At 32.6% G+C, this 23080-nt stretch overlaps 1 protein-coding gene across 1 annotated transcript in view; it reads left to right on the forward strand.

The window, feature by feature from the left end:
* Actr3 (actin related protein 3) overlaps window positions 1–20545 on the forward strand; it is a 59238-nt gene extending 38693 nt beyond the window's left edge. Inside the window, exons 7-12 of the mRNA XM_026397099.2 lie at window positions 1566–1709; window positions 5990–6163; window positions 14380–14472; window positions 14651–14776; window positions 18372–18455; window positions 19643–20545. Coding sequence (XP_026252884.1) covers window positions 1566–1709; window positions 5990–6163; window positions 14380–14472; window positions 14651–14776; window positions 18372–18455; window positions 19643–19738 — 717 coding nt within the window. The 3' untranslated portion in view covers window positions 19739–20545. The remainder of the gene's footprint in view (window positions 1–1565; window positions 1710–5989; window positions 6164–14379; window positions 14473–14650; window positions 14777–18371; window positions 18456–19642) is intronic.
* Window positions 20546–23080: the final 2535 nt, after the last annotated feature.

The following is a 23080-nucleotide window of genomic DNA, read 5'->3' on the forward strand; positions in this document are numbered from 1 at the left end:
CCAGGCTGGTCTTGAATTCTGTGCTCAGCTCACATTTGGAAAGTGTTCGTTATTTCTTCACATATTTTTATGTCACCTCTTTTCTGTACTTGCAAGTGCTGTACTTTTGAGCAATATTCCAAGCCCTTCTTCTTCTTCTTTTTTTTTTTTTTTTTTTTTTTTTTGAGACAATAAGTGCCCAGTGTGTGGCCTCAATCTTGTCATCCTGTTGCCTTAGCCTGGGGCACAGTTACTAGGAATCAGTTTGGTCCTTTCAAGTGTTCCTTTTAAATGACACTATGTCCAGAAGAGGCTTTTGTCTAGGGTTTATTTGTCCCTGTTTTGGAGGCAATACCTTTCTGAACACTACTTGATGTCCTATGCTTGGGAGTGTCTTTAAGCTCTGGCTAGGGGGAACATGAACTATTCTGGTAATGTGTGAGTTCTGGAGGCCCTTCTGTCTGCTCCTCTTCTTTGTCCTTGATGATTTTCTCACATGAGTATACTCATTAACTGGTCATCTGAAATGGGATACTCCCTTAAGTTCCCTAACATGACTGACAAATGTTAGCCACCTTGGTTTCCCCTAACTCTAAATTCTGTATCGCTGACACCACCAAGCTCTGTGTGGGTCTTCCTTTCCCAGACGTTAGCAGAGCATTCACCTTGTTTGTTTCCCTTTTCTTAGTATGAATCACTACACTATTCTGCTTGTTGTCTAATGTCTGAAAACCTGTATTTAATAGAATGTATTTAATTTTCTATTTTAAGTTGAAAGGATAAATCTGATGCCTAGTATTCTGTTAAGACACCCCTAATGTTCTTTTGTACTGAAATTTAATTTTGTACATTTTGTTATACTTGTGAGTAATATCAGTATATTTGTGCATTTGTTTGTTCTACAGAATTTAGCTAATTTAGCACTGTGAGGTTGTGTGAACTGCCTTAGGCTTGTGAATTGAGTGCTTCATCAGGAAAACAGTGACCACTTAAGTTAATGATCAGTGTTTTGGTGATATAATTCAATATATATATTTTTTTTCTGAATTTATAGAAGATATAAAATGTTCTGATACACGGTTACTGTTAAACCATGTTGACTCATTTTTTTTTTTTTTTTTTTGGTTGGGGGAAACTGGGGATTGATTTCAGGGCCACTCAACCACTGAGCCACATCCCCAGCCCTATTTTGTATTTTATTTAGGGACAGGGTCTCCTTGTTTCTGCTGAGGCTGGCTTTGAACCCAAGATCCTCCCGTCTCAGCCTTCCAAGCTGCTGAGATTACAGACATGCACCATGGCTCATGTTGACTCATTTTAATCAGGATTATAAACCACTGTCAATTGAAGAATAAACCTAAGTTGTTGGCCATTTGTACTCATAATTTCTGTGTGGTATTATAAATTCTGTGATACAGTATGATGAATGTAGTTGAGAATACTGAGGTGAAGAATTCTGTGATAAAGCAATTCTTGAGTATGCAAATATATCAACTTAAGAAATTGTTCTTTAATGATTTGTTTTTTAGATTATAATAATTCTCAAGACACTGAAAGTAAACTTGGTATCTTTCCCTCTCATCTAGGCTGAAGGGTATGTGATTGGCAGCTGTATTAAACACATTCCAATCGCAGGACGAGATATAACATATTTTATTCAGCAGCTGTTGAGAGACCGAGAAGTAGGCATCCCTCCAGAGCAATCCCTGGAAACTGCAAAGGCAGTAAAGGTAAACTGTAGTAACAAAAGTGTAATTTGGTTAAAAATTAAAATCACATGTGTGACATTAGCATGAAGGAAATTCTCAGTGAGGAACTACACTTTAAAAAATCTTTTGTCAATTAGTTATGAATACTGTTAATTATTATCTCTGTATTTCTTGCAAGGAAATTTTTGAGGATTATAAACTCATAGCATATTATTTCCCTATTTCATATTTTAGAGGACTAACAGGATTTTTTTTTTAACCTTTATTTTATTTTTATGTGGTGCTGAGAATTGAACCCAGTTCCTCACACATGCTAGGTGTATGCTCTACCACTGAGCCCCAGCCCCCTAACATAGGATGTTTCAACAAATGACTTTAACATACATTTTTGAGATCATTCCTTTTATTAAAAATGAATTATAGAATTATTACGTCTTAATGTATTCGTTGAATTCTTCATTTTAATCCTAAACGGTTTTCTGCTATTAAAATTACTTTGATATCATTAATTGGACTATAGTATGAAATACATTGTTTGACTCAAAAGGTATAAAACAAAAGAAAAATGTGAAGGCTGTATAAGTTATTTTGTTCATTTTCTTTTTACATAATTCTTTATTATATCGATTTTTCATGCATACTATCAAAATACTCAGCATTGCTTTTCAAATTTATTCTTTGCCAATATAATTGAAATTGCAATCTGTTATGTTTTGAATACTAAAAGCAAAACTGCCTTCACAAAATAACCTCATTTATTTGCCTCTTTTTGTGTGTTTATGGAATTTTCTTTGCTTTTTAAACCTTAGCAATGAAGGTGAATGAAGTTCTTCATTATAAAGAAATTACTAAATGGCTTTTAGAAGTCACTCTGAGTTGGTAACCAATATATAAAAAATTAATGTGCACACTGCTGTTTCAACTTTGGAAATTTTTTGATATTAAAATAAAGCAAAACAAAAAAGCTGCTAGGGATGGAATTTTATTCCAGGGAAAACTGATGTTCAGTTTGAATGTTTTTTAAGGAACATAATTACCATTTAATTCCTACTTCCAGATTTTGGGGAAAGACTTCATATAAGATTATCAAGTTTTCCATCTTTTTTTTTAAATTTTTTATTTGTTTTAATTAGTTACACATGACAGTAGAATACATTTATGCACTTTTATGTATCATACATAGATGGGATATAATTTTTTATTTTTCTGAGTGTACATGTTGTAGAATCATATTGGTCATGTAGTCACATATATACATTAAGTAATAATGTCTGTTTCATTCTCCTATCTTTTCTATTCCCACATCCCATCCCCTCCCCTCATCTCTCATCACTTCTCTCTACTTAATCTAAGGTAATGCTATTCTTCCCTAGTGTCCCTCCACTTTATTGTGAATTAGCATCCTCATATTAGAAAAAACATTCAGCCTTTGGTTTGGTAGGATTGGCATATTTCGCTTAGCATGATATTCTCCAACTCCAACCATTTACTGGCAAATGCCATAATTTCACTCTTCTTTAAGCTGAGTAACAATGGACTGAGTAACAGTCCATTGAGTATATATACCACATTTTCTGTATCCATTCATTTATTGAGGGACACATAGGTTGGTTCCATATAATTTACCTATTGTGAATTGAGCTGCTATAAACATTGACATAGCTGCATTGCTATAGTATACTGATTTTAAAACTTCTAGAACTAATACATGAATTCATCAAGGTAGCAGGATATAAAATCAACATCCATAAATGAAACACATTCCTATACATCAGTGATAAATCCACTGAAAGAGAAATTAGGAAAACTACTCCATTCACAATAGCCTCAAAATAGCAACAACAACAAAATACCTGGGAATTAATCTAACAAAAGAGGTGAAAGACCTCTACATTGAAAACTACAGAACATACAAGAAGGAAATTGAAGAAAACCTCAGAAGATGGAAAGATCTCCCATGCTCCTGGATAGGCAGAATTAATATTGTCAAAATGGCCATACTATCAAAAGTGTTATACAGATTTAATGCACTTCCTATTAAAATCCTAATGACATTCTTCAAAGAAATAGAAAAAGCAATCAATAAACTTATTTGGAAAAATAAGATACCCAGAATAGCTAAAACAATCCTTAGCAAGAAAAGTGAAGCAGGAAACATCACAATACCAGACCTTAAACTATACTACAGAGTTATAGTAACAAAAACGGCATGGTATTGGCACCAAAATAGACTTGTAGACCAATGATACAGGATAGAGGAACCAGAAACATAAATATGGTCATCTCATACTGGACAAGGGTGTCATAAACATTCACTGGAGAAAAGATAGTCTGTTTATCAAATGGTGCTGGCAAAACTGGAAATTCATATGTAACAAAATGAAATTAAACCTCTGTCTCTCACCCTGCATAAAAATCAACTCAAAGTGAATCAGAGACTTAGGCATTAGAACAGAGACCCTGCAACTAATAGAAGAAAAAATAGGCCCAAATCTTTACTAGATTGGCCTAGGATCTGACTTCTTTAACAAGACTCCTGAAGTGCAAAAAGTAAAATAAAGAATCAATAAATGGGATGAATTCAAATTAAAAAGCGTCTTCTCAGCAAAGGAAACAATAATGTGAAGAGAGAGCCTACAGATTGGGAGAAAATCTTTACCACATGCACTCCTGATTAAGCATTAATCTCTAGAATATATAAAGAACTCAAAAAACTTAACACTAAAAAACCAAATAACCCAATCGGTAGATGAGCTAAGGAACTGAATGGACACTTCACAGAAGAAGAAATATAATTGATCAACAAACATATGAAAAAGTGTTCAACATCTCTAGCAATTAGAGAAATGCAAATCAAAACTACTCTAAGATTTCATCTGACTCCTGTCAGAATGGCAGTCAACAAGAATACAGGCAGCAATAAATGTTGGCGAGGATGTGGTGAAAAAGTACACTCATACATTGCTGGTTGGACTGCAAATTGGTGCAACCACTATGGAAAGCAGTATGGAGATTCCATCTTTTTGTAGTATTCTTTCACTTTGTCTTTTAATTATTAACAATGATGTTAGTATTTATGTTGGATAGAATTCTTGATAAGTAAATTATTTTAAATGTATGAATATTATTCAGGATTCTCTAGAGAGAATCAGTAGGATACAGATAATATGAGAGGAGATTTATTAGAGGAATTAGCACACATGATTATGAAAGCTGAGAAGTACCACAACAGGCTATTTGCAAACTGGGTTTGCTTAGATTCTGGTTGTGTGGCTCAGTTCAAATCCAAAGGCATCAGAACCATGGTAGCTGATGGTGTAACTCTAAGTCCAGTCCAAAGGCCTGGAAACCTAGAGGAGCTGCTGATGCAAGTCCCTGGAGTCCAAAGCCTGGTGTCTGCTGTCCTCAGGCAATAGAGAAGAGGTGTCCCATCAACACAGGAGAGACAGGAAATTGCTTTTCCTTTGCTTTTAAGTTCTATCTGGGCCTCTTGCCAACTGAATGTTGAAACTCTCCCCTACGCCCCCACAGACACACCTCTCCAAACACACATACCCACGGGGAACAGACCTTCCCCACTCAATTTACCAAGTCACACACCAGTCTTCTGGAAACACTCGCATAGATGGATATGAAGAAATAGTACTTTACCCATTCTCTGCTTATCCTTAAATCCAGTCAAGTTGACAAACCTAAAATTAACCGTCAACGTATGAGGCTAGTAGTCAGGAGTTTGTTAATTGTAAATGAAATGTTTTTGAATTATATTTTTGATGGAAACTTTAAGACATATAACCAGATATACAATAATTCAGTCCTGCAGATAATAGCAAAACAGTAGTTCATGTTTTCATCGTTTTTTTCTTTATTCATTTACTTAGTACAAAAATCTGGTTTTGTTCCAGTTGGATATTGAGAATCTATAACTAATTTGTATGGTAGCAATTATTAATTATTTTTTCTTTGTATACTTTGTTTTTCCTTTCTAGAACACAGTTGATAATTATTGAAATAGAAAATATTAATGTTTTCAGGAGGTAACATTAATATAGTAGTTTGCCTCTTTAGCCTGCAAGTCTTAATTTTGTTTATATGTGAAGTCATATTAAATATAGATGAGCTGTTTATTTGTATTACACATCTAATATCTTAACAAAATATTTTTCTATTTCTGCTCCCTAATTTTATTTTCTGAAGTTATTTTTTCATTTGATTCTCATTTATTAATTATATTCCATCCTTGTACTTTCCCTAAAGCAATAGGAAAACTTACTTTTGTTTCTTTATTTGTTTTTTTTAAGGAACGCTATAGTTACGTCTGCCCAGATTTGGTAAAAGAATTTAACAAGTATGACACAGATGGATCAAAGTGGATTAAGCAGTATACTGGAATCAATGCTATCTCAAAGAAAGAATTTTCCATTGATGTTGGTTATGAGAGATTCTTGGGACCTGAAATCTTTTTTCATCCAGAGGTAAGGTTTTTTTGGAAGATGGAATTGCTTTGAAATATTCAGCAGAAAATCAACTGGAAGATATTCAGAGACCATTAATCTCAGAAACTTTGTTTAGAATACTAAAATATAGTGAGTTATATTTTTTGAGAAAAAAAATAACTTCTTCTAAAACACATTTGGAAAAAGTAAAACTTTCTTTTTTAGTGACTTATGGGATTCATGGGAGAGCATGGGAAATGAAGAGGCCCTTAAATTATTTGTAATCATTTAAAATGTTGGAAAGATTCTAGAAAACACTGCTTTAAGGTAAAATGACCATTATGCAAAGAATCTTCACTTGACTCTCATGAAGTATTTAGTAGCAAAACAGTCACTCTCTATGAAATCTTAGTAACATAAAGACTATATTAAGGAAATGAAATAAGTGATTTTAATAATAATAAAATTATTTTAATAATTTAGTACCAGAAATTTAACTTTATTAAAACCACTAATATTGTTACTGTGCTTATTTAGCATGAAGAACAGTTATTTTTTAAGTGTTTATTCACTTAGCAAATATTAAGTGGATATAATTTTTATTGTCTTAACTTTAATCATTGGGTATTCAAAGATGAAAAAATTATCTTGTGCTTATTAAAGTCAAAGAATGACATAAATTATTTAAATAGGTATAGTTGCTTTAATGAATGCATGTGTTTTTTGAGGGAATATTGTGATTTAAACATTTAAGTGTGATTTAAACACTTAAAAAATAATTGTTCTTCATGCTGAATAAACACAGTAACAATATTGAGGGGAATATTGAGGAATAGAGAGCATCTAAGTCTGCTTGGGAGATCCAGTTGATTAAGAATGGATATTTGTCAGGCATGTGTGTTAGGAATATGTATTTCTGGCAGAGAAGACAAGCTGAGCAGAGGTCTAAGACATGAAAGAGCTAGATAATAATAATTACAGAGGAACAGAGTGGTAGGAGATGGTCCAGATAGCTATTTTGTGGACTAGGTTGTAAATGACAAATACATTCTTCAAGGGAGTTTGCTGAATTCATAGTCAGAAATCTTCAGCATGGAAGTGGCACAGATTAATATACAGTATTAGGTTACTCTGGCAGCATTGGGTTAGATGGATTGGAACAGAGGTGTGAATTGTTTTGGAAACCAGTGAGTTCATTGTAGTTTTTCAGATAAATAATGACCATAGGTCAATTAAAGTGAGAAAAGAGGTAATAGTCAATTAAAGTGAGAAAAGAATAGTCAATATGACTTAATAATTGCTTATAGATATGAGGGGGAGAAAGAATATGAAGAATCTGATTATGAATGAGGTTTATGACTTGAGCAACTAGATGTGCCATCCAAAGAAATTTCGAATGCTGAAAAGGAAGGAGGAGGTGAGGTAGAAACAGATGAATTTATTATATACATCTTTAAAGAGGTTTAAAAATTGACACTTCAGTTCTAAGGGTTTTGAACTAAAGGTATTTGTCCTGGGGTGAGGATAGACATGAATTTATCACGATGAGGTGGCACAATGGAAGAGAATAGCTAAGGAAAGGTGCAGAGTCAAAGAAGGTAAAGAATCTGACCCTAGTGAACCCAGCACTTTATGGATAGGCAGAGTAAGAGGAACCTTCAAAGAACACTGACAGTTACAGAGGATGATAGTTACAAAAATGAGAGAAGTGAATTATTTTGAGGATGAAGTTTGAATAGTGCTATTTGTTTCCATGAGTTAATATTAGAAGACACTTGTGAAATGCATGTGGGTTTTTCAGCATTCAGGTTATTGGTGATTCTAGAGGAACAGTTTCAATGAAATGGTGTGAGTCAGCTTGGTGCATCTTGAGAGGTAAAGGTTTAGAAGTTAGCATTGTGGGCTTTCTGGACTGAACAGAAAGGATAGTAGGTACTGGAAACTAGTAAGAAGTCAGTTGTGAAAATAAGTCTGAGACTAGTTTTGAATTTTTTTAAAAGGGTTTATTCCAGTGATGGGAGGTAAGGAGTGGATGTGAGTACAGGAAAATGTGGAAGTGATATGGTTAAAAGAGTGGTAGCCAGTTGAGGAATTTTGTCATTTATAGTTCATAGTTTTATTTTTTTCCATGAAGTGGAATCAGGCTAATGTATTGGGAGAAGAGATTGGGCATACGATTGGGGATGATAGAAAATAATAATGTTCATAATCACTTTTTTAGAGAAATTGAGAGGGTGACTGTTGAATGCATATTAATGATAGTAGGACAGTAATTTTTTTTTTTTTTACTCACTGTAGTGAGATTTGGTATTCCAAACTTGCAGTCATGTACTAGTTCCTGTCTCTTGGGTCAGTATGGGAACAGAGCAAAAGGACATGACAGAGTTAATGTTAATAGCACAGAGAATGACAGAGTGAATCTAGAAGGTAGAATTAGAGGTAGTGAAGGATGCAGGCAGGGATTGGAGACCATGATGGACTGGCATATAATTATAAATTGGTAGCAAATGAATGAGCACTAGAATGATAAGGAATTGTGCTCAGACTAGTATACTGGAGCTTTAAGATTTCAGATGACACATTTTCTTTACAGTTTCATAAAAAATAATTAAAAAGATGTATGCACATAGTTTTAAAGGTCAGGTAACACTGGCAAGTTTAAACCAAAAATATTTTAAACTTGTCAAACCCTTTAACTTCTTTATGTTCTACAGAATATTCACTAGTGCTTATTTAACAATTACTCTTGGTAATCACATCTAGATTTCCAAATACTTACTTGTATTGTTGTTTTTTAATATACCCAGTGTTACTACTAATCTCCTTTTATGTAAGTTAATTTTTATGTAGGTTTTTTTTTTTCCCTTCAGCCTGTTCCTTGTGTTAGATTATTGTTGTTTGGTAAATCAATAATTTTATAGTATTTATAATATTATATATCTGACTTTTTCACTTTTGAGACAAGTATAAAAATGTGATTCTTTATCTCTTAAAATTCAGCTCTTCCCAAGTTTTTCCCTTATTTCTTATTTCTGTTTATTCATTAATTTTTCATTTATTCCTTGAGGTTGGACTTAACTGCCTAGTTATTATAAATAATAACTGCCTAGTTATTATTAAGTGTATTATTCTATATCCTGTGAAAACTACTACTCAATAATTTTTATTTTTGAAATTTCTTAAAAGTCTTACTTGTATGTTTTTTTGTTTTGTTTTGTTTTTGTATCAGGGATTGAACCCAGGGGTGCTTTACCACTGAGCCACATCCCCAGCCCTTTTTTTATATTTTAGTTAGAGACAGGATCTCACTGAATTGCTTTGGGCTTCACTAAGTTGCTGAGGCTTTGCTTGAACTTGAGTTCCTTCTGCTTCCTCCTCCCAAGCTGTTGAGATTACAGGTGTGCAACACTGCACTTGGCATGTATGGTATGGTTTCTTATACCTTCAATCCCTGAGCTTTGGAAAGTTCTACAGGTGAATTGTTTCACTTCTTACCACTTTGCCTCTATAGCAACAATTAGGCTGTAATATTCCCTTTTTCTCTAAGAAGGATTGAAATTTTTTATTCATTGTTTCTTTGCCTCCTCTTTTGTCTTTGTACATTAACCTTTTCTTTTAATTCTTTTGTTATTTTAGGGGGGGATTCAAGATCAGTGGAAAGATGAACCATATGGAGTTGGAAGTTAGGGTACATTTTCCTATGGGCCACATTTCTCTATTTGAGTGGTTACAATAGAAGTGGATTCAGGGTCACTTGAATCAAGAAAAATTGATTGTGTTATAGTTGAAATATTGGAAAAAGATATTAAAACCTCACCTTGAGGTTAGGGATTAAAGAATTGCAGAATGTTCAAATTCTCAGAAGAATAGGATTATGACAAGATAAATAATAGTATAGAAAATAGGAGATAATCTGGGCTTCAAAGGATGAAGCATTTGAGTGGACTGCTTTTGACAAATGAGCTTTGCTTAATGTCTTGGCTCTTTTTAAAAAAGTTTTAAGATTTAATTTATTTTTTATTGGTACATTATAATAGTGGGATAGATTGTATTTTTTTTTGTTTTTTGCATATTCATACATGCAGACCATATACTGACTGCGTAAAGCCTTGAAACATTAGATATGTAATAAAGTATGGTTGATTGTATCATTATTTAGGAATCAGACAGTTAACTATATTATCATGCTACTAAGGTTTCTTATGTCATTATACCATTAATTTAAATAGCCTGTATCATTTGGTATACATTTTCCCTTCATTAAATTTTTAATAAACTTTAAAGCATTTTATTCTCCATAGGTTTACTTTCCTTAAAAGCAGTTTCTTCTCTAAGAAATTTTTTTAAAAAATATTTTTAGTTGTAGATGGACACAATATCTTTTTTTTATGTGGTACTAAGGATCAAACCCAGTGCCTTGTCCATTCTAGGCAAGTGCTCTACCACTGAGCTACAACCCCAGCCCCTGAAGTTGTTTTTTAAAAATGAGTTATGTGTATGTACATTGTTTAAATAATTAAGCAAATTTTAGCAAAAATTAGGAGTGCCTTACATGTTTCTCCTTTTTTTTATTCTTAGAAGATTGTTTGGTGATGGCCTATATATACTGTGAACTGTTTGATTATATTACAATTCAAGTACTTTTTAGTTGTTAGTCAGTTTTTATTTGATTTGAAATATCTTCTCAGGCTATTCAGAAGCATAGAGTTTTTTCATCTATTTTCTGGAATACATAATATGACCCAGTCTAAAGCTGCTTCTTTCTGCACTTGAAACAGAGCCTCATATTCTTTCATCATTGTTCCAGGGATTCCTTTTCTTCTCTCTCGTGGATTCCTTTTTTCTATATCCTGCATCTTTTTCATTCATACGCTGTACTTTTTTTTTGAGTGGAGATTCTTTGCCAGTAAGGTTCCTAATAAAGGTGGATGGGAGAGGAAAATTTTTAAGATACCTTACATGTCTTAAATGTATTTATTTTGTCCTCATACTTGCTTGATATTGGGGTTAGAATCTTAAATTGGAAATAATTTTCCTTCAGGATTTTGAAGCCATTGGAAGTTAAAAAAAATTTCTGATTTCTATGTATAGGACCTATTTTTAAATATTTTTTTCTGCAGATGCTTGTAGGATCTTTGCATTGTACCCTAGCATTTTGAAGGTAATTTCTGCACCTTTACCTACTCATCCTTTGTGTGAAATTTTCCCCTCTTTCTGGCAGCCATTTTAATTCTCGGAGCTTCCCCAGCCCAGACTTTTGCTAAATTTTTATGCTACTCTCTTCTTATTTCATGGTTCTCATATCTTCTGGCTTTAGGAGGATATTAATCATAGTTTTTTTTTAAGTTGCATAGTTTATATTCAAGTTGCCTTTTCTGTATTTCAGTTACCATATTTTTTGTGGTAAAGACTTTCATGACACTTACTTAGGAAGGGACTCTAAAGTCTTGACTGGAGACCTGAGCTTTGTAGGTGCGACCTGTCAATTATATAGCCTTTTCTTTAGGGGAATGTCATATGTGTGTTTAACTCTTTTGGGGTTCCTAGGGAAGTCTCCTGTCTAGAGTATAAAAGTTGGCAGCCAAATAGGAAAAGAGGGCGTGTGTGTGTGTGTGTGTGTGTGTGTGTGTGTGTGTGGTTTTGACAGCAGTAGGCTGCATATCTTCACTTAAACCCACCCTCTCTGTTCTCAGACATACTTTCTAAAGGGAAACAGAGTTTTCTTCCCTTTAGAGAACATAATTAAGTTTTCTCCTTGAATGAGGAGGAGGCATTTAGTGGGCTTATTTTGAGACCATCTGGGGTTTTATTTAATGATCTCAGAGAGACTTTCAACCAATTTTTGTCCCTGCCTTTTTTCTACCACCTCACTTTCCTGGCTACCAGATGCCATTTGTTCTTTGGAGGAATTTGTAATATAAAATGGCTGATTTCCAATGGAAGTGTAACTGATGTGATACAGCAATCTGTATACGGGGTAAAAATGGGAGTTCATAACCCACTTGAATCAAACTGTGAAATATGATATATTAAGAACTGTGTAATGTTTTGAACTACCAACAATAAAAAAAAAATGGCTGATTTCTTGTTTCACATCACTGATGATGTCTCCTTGACTTCTCTTATATATCACTGATGGTTTCCTAAGTGTTTGGAGGATGCGCAACATCTTATGCATCTGTTTTCTAGCTTACCAAATTTTGTTTCTGTATTTCCTTTTTTTTGTTCTGTTTATATTTTTTATATTTTTGTCTTTTTATAAAGAATTATTTTCACAATTCTTTCAGTAGAGTTTTAGGACAGAAAATCAGATATATATGTTTAGTTCTCTATTTTCCCAGAATAGACCTTTTTTTTGTATCATATGAACTATGTCACTTCCCAAGTGAGTTTTAAGATTCTTTTTCCTATAGTTTTAGATACTTCTATATTCTAGTTTCCTTGTCACTTATTTGGCATTTTCTTTGGGTTATATGGAAGTACTAGCATTTGAACTGTCCAGGACTTGAATACTGAAGATAAAATTATGAAAAAGTAAGAAATTTCTATTTTGCTAAGTTACTAAAAGCAACTGTTTTAGGAGGAATGGGTTTGGCACTTTGATTTTTTTTTTTTCTTCTTTGTACCAGGAATTAAACCCAGGGGTGCTTAACCACTGAGCCACATCCTCAGCTCTTTTTAAAAATATTTTTTGAGGCAGGGTCTTGCTAAGTTGCTGAGACTGGCTTGGAACTTGGTGATCTTCCTGCCTTAGCCTCCCAAGCTGCTGGGATTACAGGTGTGTATCACCATACCTGGCCTGTTTTTTTTTTTCTTTTTTCTTTTTTTTTTAAAAAGGAAATAAGATTTTGAAGCTGTCCCAAGTTTTAAACTTATAAATTCTCAGGTGTAGGAAATATTTGAACCACTATGTTTATTTGGTTTGTTCACTATTCCTGACAATTTTTTAGCGAGAAAAGGTAATTCTTTAATAGTCTCTTCTGTTCTCCACAGCAATATTTTATAACCTGTCAGGGACGAATTGAAGGCAGGACTGAGCCCTTTCATTGAAGATGGAAGAAAAGGCCTAAAAATATGTTAGAGACCCTAGGTTTGGCTTATTAAAGTACTGAATAATATGGCAGATAAACTATCTTACAAGAAGGGAAAGAATTCTGGGAAGGTTAATTTGTTTATGTATGTATTTGTTTTACTGTTTTAGGTAAATACTGAAGAGTGTGATGAACAAGGCAATGTGGAGAATTTACAAGTTCTGTATTAATAAATTGAAAAGATAAACCTTTAAAATAGCACAGAATATTTTCTGTCAAATTGTTAATATTTTCTTGAATAGTTAATATGCACCAATAAGAAATTTAAAATTTCTTAATAATTTGTTCAGGTTTGGGAGAGAGAAATATTTTTTTTCCTAATATAGCAAATGCCAGGTACTCTGGTTAACATTTCACTATGGGATCATTAAAACATAATGTTTTGAGAACTGAAGGCTCTTTAAGATTTCATAGTCTGAAAGTCAAAAAAGGTGGTCCAAGGTCACAAACGTAATGATGGAAAATAAAATTCTTCTCATGCCATCTAATAATTATCTAAACTGTTCTCTGCTGAATGTGAGCATATCTTTAAATGACATTTAGAGCAAACTGAGTGAACTGTCCTATACATGTGCTTGTGCACAGATGATTGTGAAAGTTCTTCATGTGTTGATTTTGGAGTTACAAGTAAATTTTAGCAAGTCAGCAAATGAAATATAGAATTTGTAAATAATGAGAATAGACTGTAAATTTATTTCAACCTCTGTTGATGGATTTACAGTTTCCACTTTTGTAAGTGAGTCTGCAGTGAAGCTGTTTTTAGGTAATAGTGTTACATGCGTGGGAGTTTCTCCAGGGTTTGTTCTAAAGAAGTGCAGTTATGTACATTTAAAATTTTATTAGCTATTGCCAAATTGTTTTCCAAAGTGTTTATATTGATGTGTATTCTCTTAACTGTATATAAGAGTTTCTGTTCCTCCTTTTTACCATCTTTTGTATGTATGACTTTTTACATGTTTAATATGGTTACGAAATGATACATAACACCATTGTTTTATTTGCATTTCTTCAGAAATCTGTTTTCAACATGTTTATTTGCATCTATTACAGAACAGAAGTTTATAGTTTCTAAGTCTTTTTTTTTTTAAATGGGATTCTTTCTTTTTTGATATTTATAGTAATAATCTTAGCTCTCTCATAAATCCAAATTTACTTATTTTTCAGTTTGCTAATCCAGACTTTACACAACCTATCTCAGAAGTTGTAGATGAAGTGATTCAGAATTGTCCTATTGATGTTAGACGTCCTCTCTACAAGGTCAGTATTTGTAGCAAATTTGGTATTTAAGGACATTTTTAAATAACTTTAAATTTTCTGTTCATTGTTGAATATTAAATACTTCTCTTGAAATGAATGCACTTGAATTTTAGTAATGTTTACCATCAGCTTTTTTGTTTAATAAAGGTCATTTATTTGTTTTTCTCCAATAATTTAGAATATTGTCCTCTCTGGAGGGTCAACTATGTTCAGGGACTTTGGACGTCGCTTACAAAGAGATTTGAAAAGAACTGTAGATGCCAGACTGAAATTGAGTGAAGAATTGAGTGGTGGTAGATTAAAGGTTAGTTTTTTCAATAATGGTGGTAAACCTGAGGGTACTTTGATTATTGTAATGGGTATGGGAAATGCTTGCCAACTTTTGCTCTTATTTTGAAAGATAAGAGAAACTTGTCTGGTATTGTAATGGATTTAATACTAGAGATTCATGTCCATGATATGATTTGATTGTTTGATTATTTTGGGATATTATCTGTAATTCTGGAAAATATTCTTAATGATATCTTTGAGATAGATGTGTGTGTAGATGTATATATTTTCAAAATATAAGTAATTTCATTATGGATCCACATTTTGTGGTGAGGAGAGCAATGTGGGGATCTGACCCATATATGCTAATTAAGGATATAAGCCATATCCCTGGCCCCAAAGAATTTAAAATATCTTTATAGCCGGTAAAGGAAGCAGGGTTCAAAGAAATGCTTATTTGAGAGGCCAAGCTTACTTTTGCAAACTGACTCTAGTTTCTGCATAGCAAGCTTATAATTCTCAGTTAAATTGGTGACTCCCCCAAATTTTCTTTGTTACATGTCTTGGACCTTTGGGATTGATGTAAAATTATCAAAATTAATTTTAAATTCTCAGATGTCTGCTTTCTATATTTCTGAGACAAATTTTCAGTAAATATTTTTGTGTTGTCTTTGTTAACTATTGAAGCAACACATTGATTCAGAGGATAAGTTGCTATATAAAACACACTTTATTCTATTTGGAAGATTTCCAAGAATGAAGAGAGTAGTACTCATCTGAGAGTACCACAAACATTACAAATGTCTTAAAAGTAAAATATAACACTCTAGCATTTAGCTTCTTATTAAAAAATTACATAAAAGATGTCTTCAATACCTAAACTTTGGATTATCATAAATAAACTTATCCCTTATAGTGTAGTTAAAAAAAAAAAAAGTATGTTTTGAGCTCCATCACCATAATGGCATGCTTTTACTGTTTAGGCAGTCTGCTCATGTAATAGATTTTTAAAATGTTGACTTTGTTTTTGCATTTCCTTCTCAACCAACCAGTCCATCCATCTACCTACTCATCCAGCATGCCTTTCCATCTACCCACCTATCTTTCTGTTTCCCCCACGCCCCCCAAATACACACACACACACACACACACGCGCGCGCGCACACACACACACACACGCGCGCGCGCACACACACACACACACACATCTATCTTTCTGTTTCCCCCACCCCCCCAAATACATACATACACACACACACACACACACACACACACACACACACACACGCACGCGCACGGTTGATAAGTTTTACCAGTATATTTTAATTCTCTGCACTGAGAATTATGCAAATCATGCCGATATGAACAGTCTAGATGTAGACATGAAGCAAGTTTCACAAATTGTGTCACTAATTATTGTGCCCTTCCAATGTGCAATAGTTAGTGTTTGTTGTTTTTCATGACCTTAACATTTTTTGAAGAATAGGCTAATTTATTTTGTAGAATGTTCCTCAATTTGGGTTTATTTGATGTTTTCCCATGATTTTGGCAATAACTCTTTAAGAGGGGATATTGTATTATTTTTAGTGCACTGTGTCAGTAGACGCATGATTTTATTTGTCCTATGTGTTAAATTTGGTCGTTTTGTTAAAAGTGTGTCTGCCAGGTTTTTAGTATGAAGTTATGAGGTCTGGACGTGACACCTGGTGTGAAGTTATTATTGTTCCTCTCTATTTAAAACCCTATGTGTCCCATCATTCCAGATGTGAAACACCTATACAAACTTATATTGAAAAGCAAATATACGACTTATGGTAACTTTGAAATAATCTTTAAATATTTATTATGTGCACAGAATTGAAAACTTGGCAGTTAATAAGTTAATAATTTTATGGGGAGACACTTTCAGACTATGTAATTATTCTGTTTTGCATCCAGTTTTAAATGACTATTTTTAGCGTCCATTGTGATTCTTTCCTAAATTGTTATTACTGAAGTACTTGCCTCATAGTATATAGAATATTATTTATCCTTAGCCTATATCATTTAACCTTAAATGTACTATATAAAAATAATATTTATACTAAATTCAAGTTACTCCTTATAAACCAGAAAGAGAAAATACCTTGAGGATATAGAATATCATTTAACTTTAAATGTATATGGTGTTTCACAAATTCTGTCATTCCTTCTGTTTTTCAGTTCCATTTTGTTATTAGGAGGAGCCCATCCCCACTTGTATGAAGTCTGGATTTCTCTTTTTATTACTATATCATCAGTAGCATTATGGAGTCATTTCGTTAGTTCATTAATGTTGATGTTCAAATTTTCTCTGTTTGGAACAATAGGAACCATTCAAATGACTCTTGTCTTTGTGATGTAGCCCCACCAGGTTTTATGCATGTCTGTGCTTTCCTTTGCAAGCAGGATGCTTTAGGTTGATCTTGTGCTTTCTCTTTTCTGGTCCTGAAATCAGCTCTCCCCCAACTCCCACAGGATTCCCTTTTTTAGTGGATAATGTTATTATGAAACCAAATTTGAATGCTGGGGCTGCTCACTGCTACCAAGGTGTCATATCTAGACCTCAGTGACTGAGCTGTGTGTGTGTGTGTGTGTGTGTGTGTGTGTGTGTGTGTGTTTCCCCATGTGTCCTTCAGTTCCAGAATATCAATGGGCTTATTCCTACTTTCTACTTTTCCACATTTGTAAGACTTTACCCTGATAGTGAAAAACCTAACTCCTATTATCCATAATACATTTTATGTTTTTGCTCAAGTATGGAATAAGTATATAATAATTTTCAAATTGTAAATCTGTACCACTATGAAACTTATTAGCCTTCTCACTGGAGTTCAATATTTGCTCCCCCCACTGACCCACCTGAGGATATAAAATAAAAATCCTGTATTCACAAGTTACTTGGGTTTGTCACTTCAGTATGATTGTTTTTTAAAAATGACTTGGTTTGTTTCTGTTGTACTTTTTTTTGCACCAAGAATTACATTCCTTTTAAAGTTTTAGCTTTTTAATTGTAGTTTAGAATTTTACTTTTAACTGGCAGATAAGAATTGGACATATTATGAGGTTCATTGTGGTAATACAGTACATATGGGCAATGTGTAAGATCAAATCCATGGAATTAGCATTTCCATCTCTAAAAGTATATATCATTTCTTTGTGTTTGAAGCCTCCAGACTTTTCTACAAGGGTGCTTCATAAAATGTATAAGTTGCTGTAAAGGTAGTCTTAAAGTCAGTGTTGGTTCACTTACTGAATGTAGGTTGATAAAGACTTATTTGACTTTTACAGAGTCATTTTATTAACCCTGACCATACAATTCTTTTTTCAAATATACAACTCAAAACAATAAAATATGATTAACAGTTCAAAAAAATCGTATAAAGTGTATACTATTATTTCCTCTCCATTCATTCTATCCTGTTTTCATCCCTGCCTCTTAACAGTGTTTTCAACATTCCCCTCTATAAATAATTATTTTTTTCTGGTTTATAACACGTAACGGGCATTTAATATAAATATTATTTTTATAGCACTTATAAGGTTAAATGACAATACAGAAATTCTTTTCTGAATTTTCTATTGAAATGATCTCACTGTGTCTTTTTTAGCCAAAACCTATTGACGTACAAGTTATTACACACCACATGCAGCGATACGCGGTTTGGTTTGGAGGATCAATGCTGGCTTCCACGGTGAGTATGATGAAGCTTACTTGTAAATTTTTTTAGATAGAATAACCCAAGGGGCTATGGCTGTGGCTCAGTTGGTAGAGTGTGAAGCACTTGTGAAGCCCTGGGTTCAATCCTCAGCACCACATAAAAATAAAATAAAGGTACTGTGTCCATCTACTAAAAAGATGTTTAAAAAAAAAAAAGAACCCAAGGTACTTATAGAAGAACAAAGCAAATTCCTTTAAGTTTTATCTAAATATAACAGAAAATTTAAAAAATTGTATACATGTTTACATAGTATTTTTAAAACTGGAAGACATTTCAATTTTATGTTCCTGAATTTATTTTTAACTTACTCGATGTTATTTTAAAGTGAGCATTTTATCTTGTATTTTAAGATTTGTTGGTAGGGGGAGTATTTTAAACCTTTAGTCTTCCAAAGGTCATTGTTTTTTCTTTTCATATATTTAAAAATATTAAGGTAGATATTATGTTTCATTGCTTGGGATGTATGATGTTCAAAATTGAATACAGAGAATTATTTTAAGAATCCTGTCCCCAAATCAAAATGTCCTTAAAGTGCACTGAAAGTTATTCTAATATCAATTACAGTAAATGTTGGTGTTTTGTACTGATAGTACATGGACTATTAAAATGAAGGCGTTTTAATCTGAATTATTGAAGAACTGTACAACTTTGAATTTAAAACCATTTAAAATTTTCTGCCTTAATTTTAGTCATCTTCAGTTATGTCATATGAGCTATTTGGGTTTGTAACTGGCAAAGTAAGTAACACAAAGCATGGAACAGTTTGTCTTTATCATACTTTGAGTAAGAAAGGCAGGATGATCTCGAACTTTTTATAATATGACTAGAAATAGTTTATACTGTATAGGCTGATGCTGCTTCTTTAAACTGTTGGTTCAATATAATGTGAGAAAGCTTCAGCAGAACAGACTGGACATTTGAGAATCAACTTTCCATTCCTAAAATTTCAAAATTCTAGGAGGAACAAATGTTAGGATGGTGGGGGAACATGAATTTTTTGCCCCTTTTCCATTCTGATACAGATTTATAGCTGATTTTAAATCATGATTTCTAGAATTTGTGAACTTGTTAACATTTTTAGATTTAACATCTATTTTAAAGCATATTGAAAACTAGTATATTTTTGATTTTTTTAAAAACATTTTTTGTTTTGTTTTCAGCCTGAGTTCTACCAAGTATGCCACACCAAAAAGGATTATGAAGAAATTGGACCTAGCATTTGTCGTCACAATCCAGTGTTTGGAGTCATGTCGTAATTGGCTTCATAGTTATTGGGGTTAGGGAAGTGGAGAAGAGATAATGTTTCTCATTACCTGTTTTGTCTGGATGGCTGGTTTTGCGGTTTTAAACCTGACTTGAAATAGTAAGACCAAACATGATTATACAGGAATATTTTAATAAGTGTATCAACATGCAGATGTAGAAGAGAGCCAAAATGATTAAGTGTTTTTCTTTAGATTGAATATTTGAATCTTATGTGTAACAAAAAGAAGTGGGTTTTAGTTCTTTCTGTGCCCTGATATTTTGTATATTATTGAATTATCCAAGATTTGATGGGATTTATCGGTATGTAGATAGCTCTATAATGCTTGAATTGTACACTTCCAAGTGTGCAATGCAAGAGCTTGTTTATATTTCATACTTTTTATACTTTGAGGAAAAAAGTCAAAAGAAAAACTGTAGTATTTGAGGAACAAACAGTGACCAAGTAAAGGATGAATTCAAAAAGCCTCATAAGACTTGGTGTATGCAGGGATTCCAGTTATTATGAATTGTTTCCATACCCTCTTCCCCTTTCTCCCACCAGTGGTTTTCTTTGCAAGTGCTTTTGGAACTAAGAAGCTAGTATCTTGGATTAACTGATGCCTGCTAGAGCTTTCTGATTACTCGCATTCTGTTTCTTGCTTTAAAAGAAAAGTAAAGACAAGACTGTTGGACCAGTGTTGCAGTTCTCTAGTGTCATTTGTTATTAAAGGAGAAAAAAACAAACAATAATTTGATTACCAAAATTGGTATATTTAAAGCCTAATACCATTCTAATAAAGGCACAAATTTCTTTTTAATACTTGTTTCAGGCTCTTTAATCTCTTTTTAAGTTAACTAATAAATCTATTTTCTTCAGACCTCTGCAGTAGTTCTTTAAAATCACAACAGTTGGTTAGCAAGCTAACTTTTTAAATGTGCTCTGTACAAATAATTGTGAACTTTTAATATGTTGGATGCTTTCATTTTGATAACTGGATCTCCATTTGATATTTTCATTGTGTAACTCATTTGCAGTTGATTTTTTTTTTTTTTTTAGTGCCAGTCCCTGATATATCATGGAAAGTTAATTTTCTTTGCATTTTAAAATATCTGGATCATGAAGAAAAAGTGATGAAAATAAATTAAAATTGAATTACCTTTTCTAATGTTTTTTTTTTCCCCCACAAGCAGTGTGATTGTACTTGGAGTTTAAATATTCGATACAATTTTTTTTGTTCCTATAGAAATAGTGGGCTTCATTTAAATAATCTATCATGAATATGGTAGAAAATTTCTCGGGAATTTTAAATTTATCATTTATTTGTAAAAAGGATAAAATGGGAGATTTATAATAGTCTTTTTTTTTTTAGAATTTAAGTAGCAATATCAGTGAATACTTGAATGCCATTATTCATAAAACACAGGCTTAGAATGCCTCTATCCAAAAGTTAAAGAACATAAAAGTGTTTTTATTGCTTGTATTTAGTATAAAAACAGACTTGGAGAATAGGTGTCAGTTTTTATTTAGAATAAGTCTTGAAACTTAAATCTTATTATTTCTTCAAATCTTAATTCTTTCAGTGTGGGCGTAAAGGATAGATTATATGTCTTAGAGTAGTTATAATTATTATCAATTTTTTTCTGTTTTACTTGAAAAAATATTTCATGGACATTGTAAAACACTATTGAAATAGTACCAAAGAGTAGATAGTGAAAATAAGTTTCTTTCCCAACCCAGTCTATCTCATTTTCTTATCATTACATATACTGTTAGGAATGTGTTGTTTCCTTAAAATTTTCTGTGCATGTAGAAATAAACAACTCTTTTATTTTACACAAATAGGAACTTAATGTGTACTGTGTTCTGCACTTTGCTTTTTCAACAATCTTTTTATACAGAACAGCATAATAAGCAGTTAAGATTTCATCTTTTGGCCCAGTAAATTATTGTTAGCATTGTCATAAATATTTTTACTTAGAATGGTTAGGTAATTAAATGGATAAGCTAGAAAGACATGTTTATGAAACCATATGTTTTTAACTATTTTCTATGAATACATGAAGATCAAAAACTTGTCTTTAGGCTTAAATTTATTTGTAGGAACAAGAAAACCCCAATCTTTTCTATTGTCTCTTTTGCTCTGCTCTTAAGAGGAGTGAGCTACAATGATAGAAGCCGTATTAGTGTGTGTGTGTATGTGTGTGTGTGTTTTAATATCTTCCCTGTGATTGTATACAATTTTTTCAACTTAACAAAAACTTCAGTTGTGAATTTGTAGAAGTTCATCTAAGATAAACTAAAATCTGTGACACTGACTCAGTGTTTAGCAGCATGGACATGGGACATTAAAAAAAGCACCAAACAGGCCAGTGATCAGAATTTTTATTCTGATTCAACTCATTGATGATATAGCTTCTTCAACATTATGTTTTTTAAAACATGGCAGATATACTAGTATCATCTTGGACAAATTCCTTGAATTCCTGAGACTTTATATATAGAAATGTTATTTTGGATTATATTGTAATTTCTATGAGTTGTAAGAATATAACCTAGCTTTTTCCATTGCTTCATTTGTGGTAGTAAAGATGTTATTAATTTCTTCTTTTTGAGTTCCCAGAGTTATGAGCCACTGGGAAATTAAATAGACACTTATTTTCAGACTTGGTGCCTGCCTTTTAAAAAAGTAAACAAAGTTTTACATTTAACCCTTAAACACTAATTAATATGTGACATATCCTGCAGGTAATCACTATCTTCTGATCTGTCCTTTTTTTCTGATAAGAGATAAAGCAGTTATCTGCTCTGGTTTCCCACTTTGACTTTTTGGTTTGTTTGCAAAGCTATGTAAACAGATCATAACAATTGCTTTTGGAGATGTTTCTAGAAATATCTTCATATAATGTGACATATAGAGGTAATAGTCCATTATGTCCTTTATTGCTTAATTTCTACACAGAAGTTCTAGAGAATATATCTATACAGATAGGAAATTAATTCTTTCAGATAATCCTGAAGATAGTACTAATTTGTTAAATTATTGAGGAAATTATTTGTATAGTAGTTGTTTATTTGTACCATCGTAAATAGTGTTTTTGTTCTTCCTTCTGGGTTAATCTATCAGTAATAAAGTGCAGTATCTTCCTGCTTTTCTTATTAGTTTGATTTTGTCTCCTGTGACCCCTATTTCCTGAACTTTTGTTGTTTATAATTGCTGATTACCAATACTCTGGTTAGTCATCTGAAGTCTCTTCTTTAACTTTTAGCACCCAGATTTTAACCTCAGGTTGTTTGATGGGCACTAAATATATTAGCTAGAATATATACAGCCTGAAATAAATGCAAATTCCAG

Source organism: Urocitellus parryii, chromosome 1 (assembly GCF_045843805.1).
Source record: "Urocitellus parryii isolate mUroPar1 chromosome 1, mUroPar1.hap1, whole genome shotgun sequence".
NCBI lineage: Eukaryota > Metazoa > Chordata > Mammalia > Rodentia > Sciuridae > Urocitellus > Urocitellus parryii.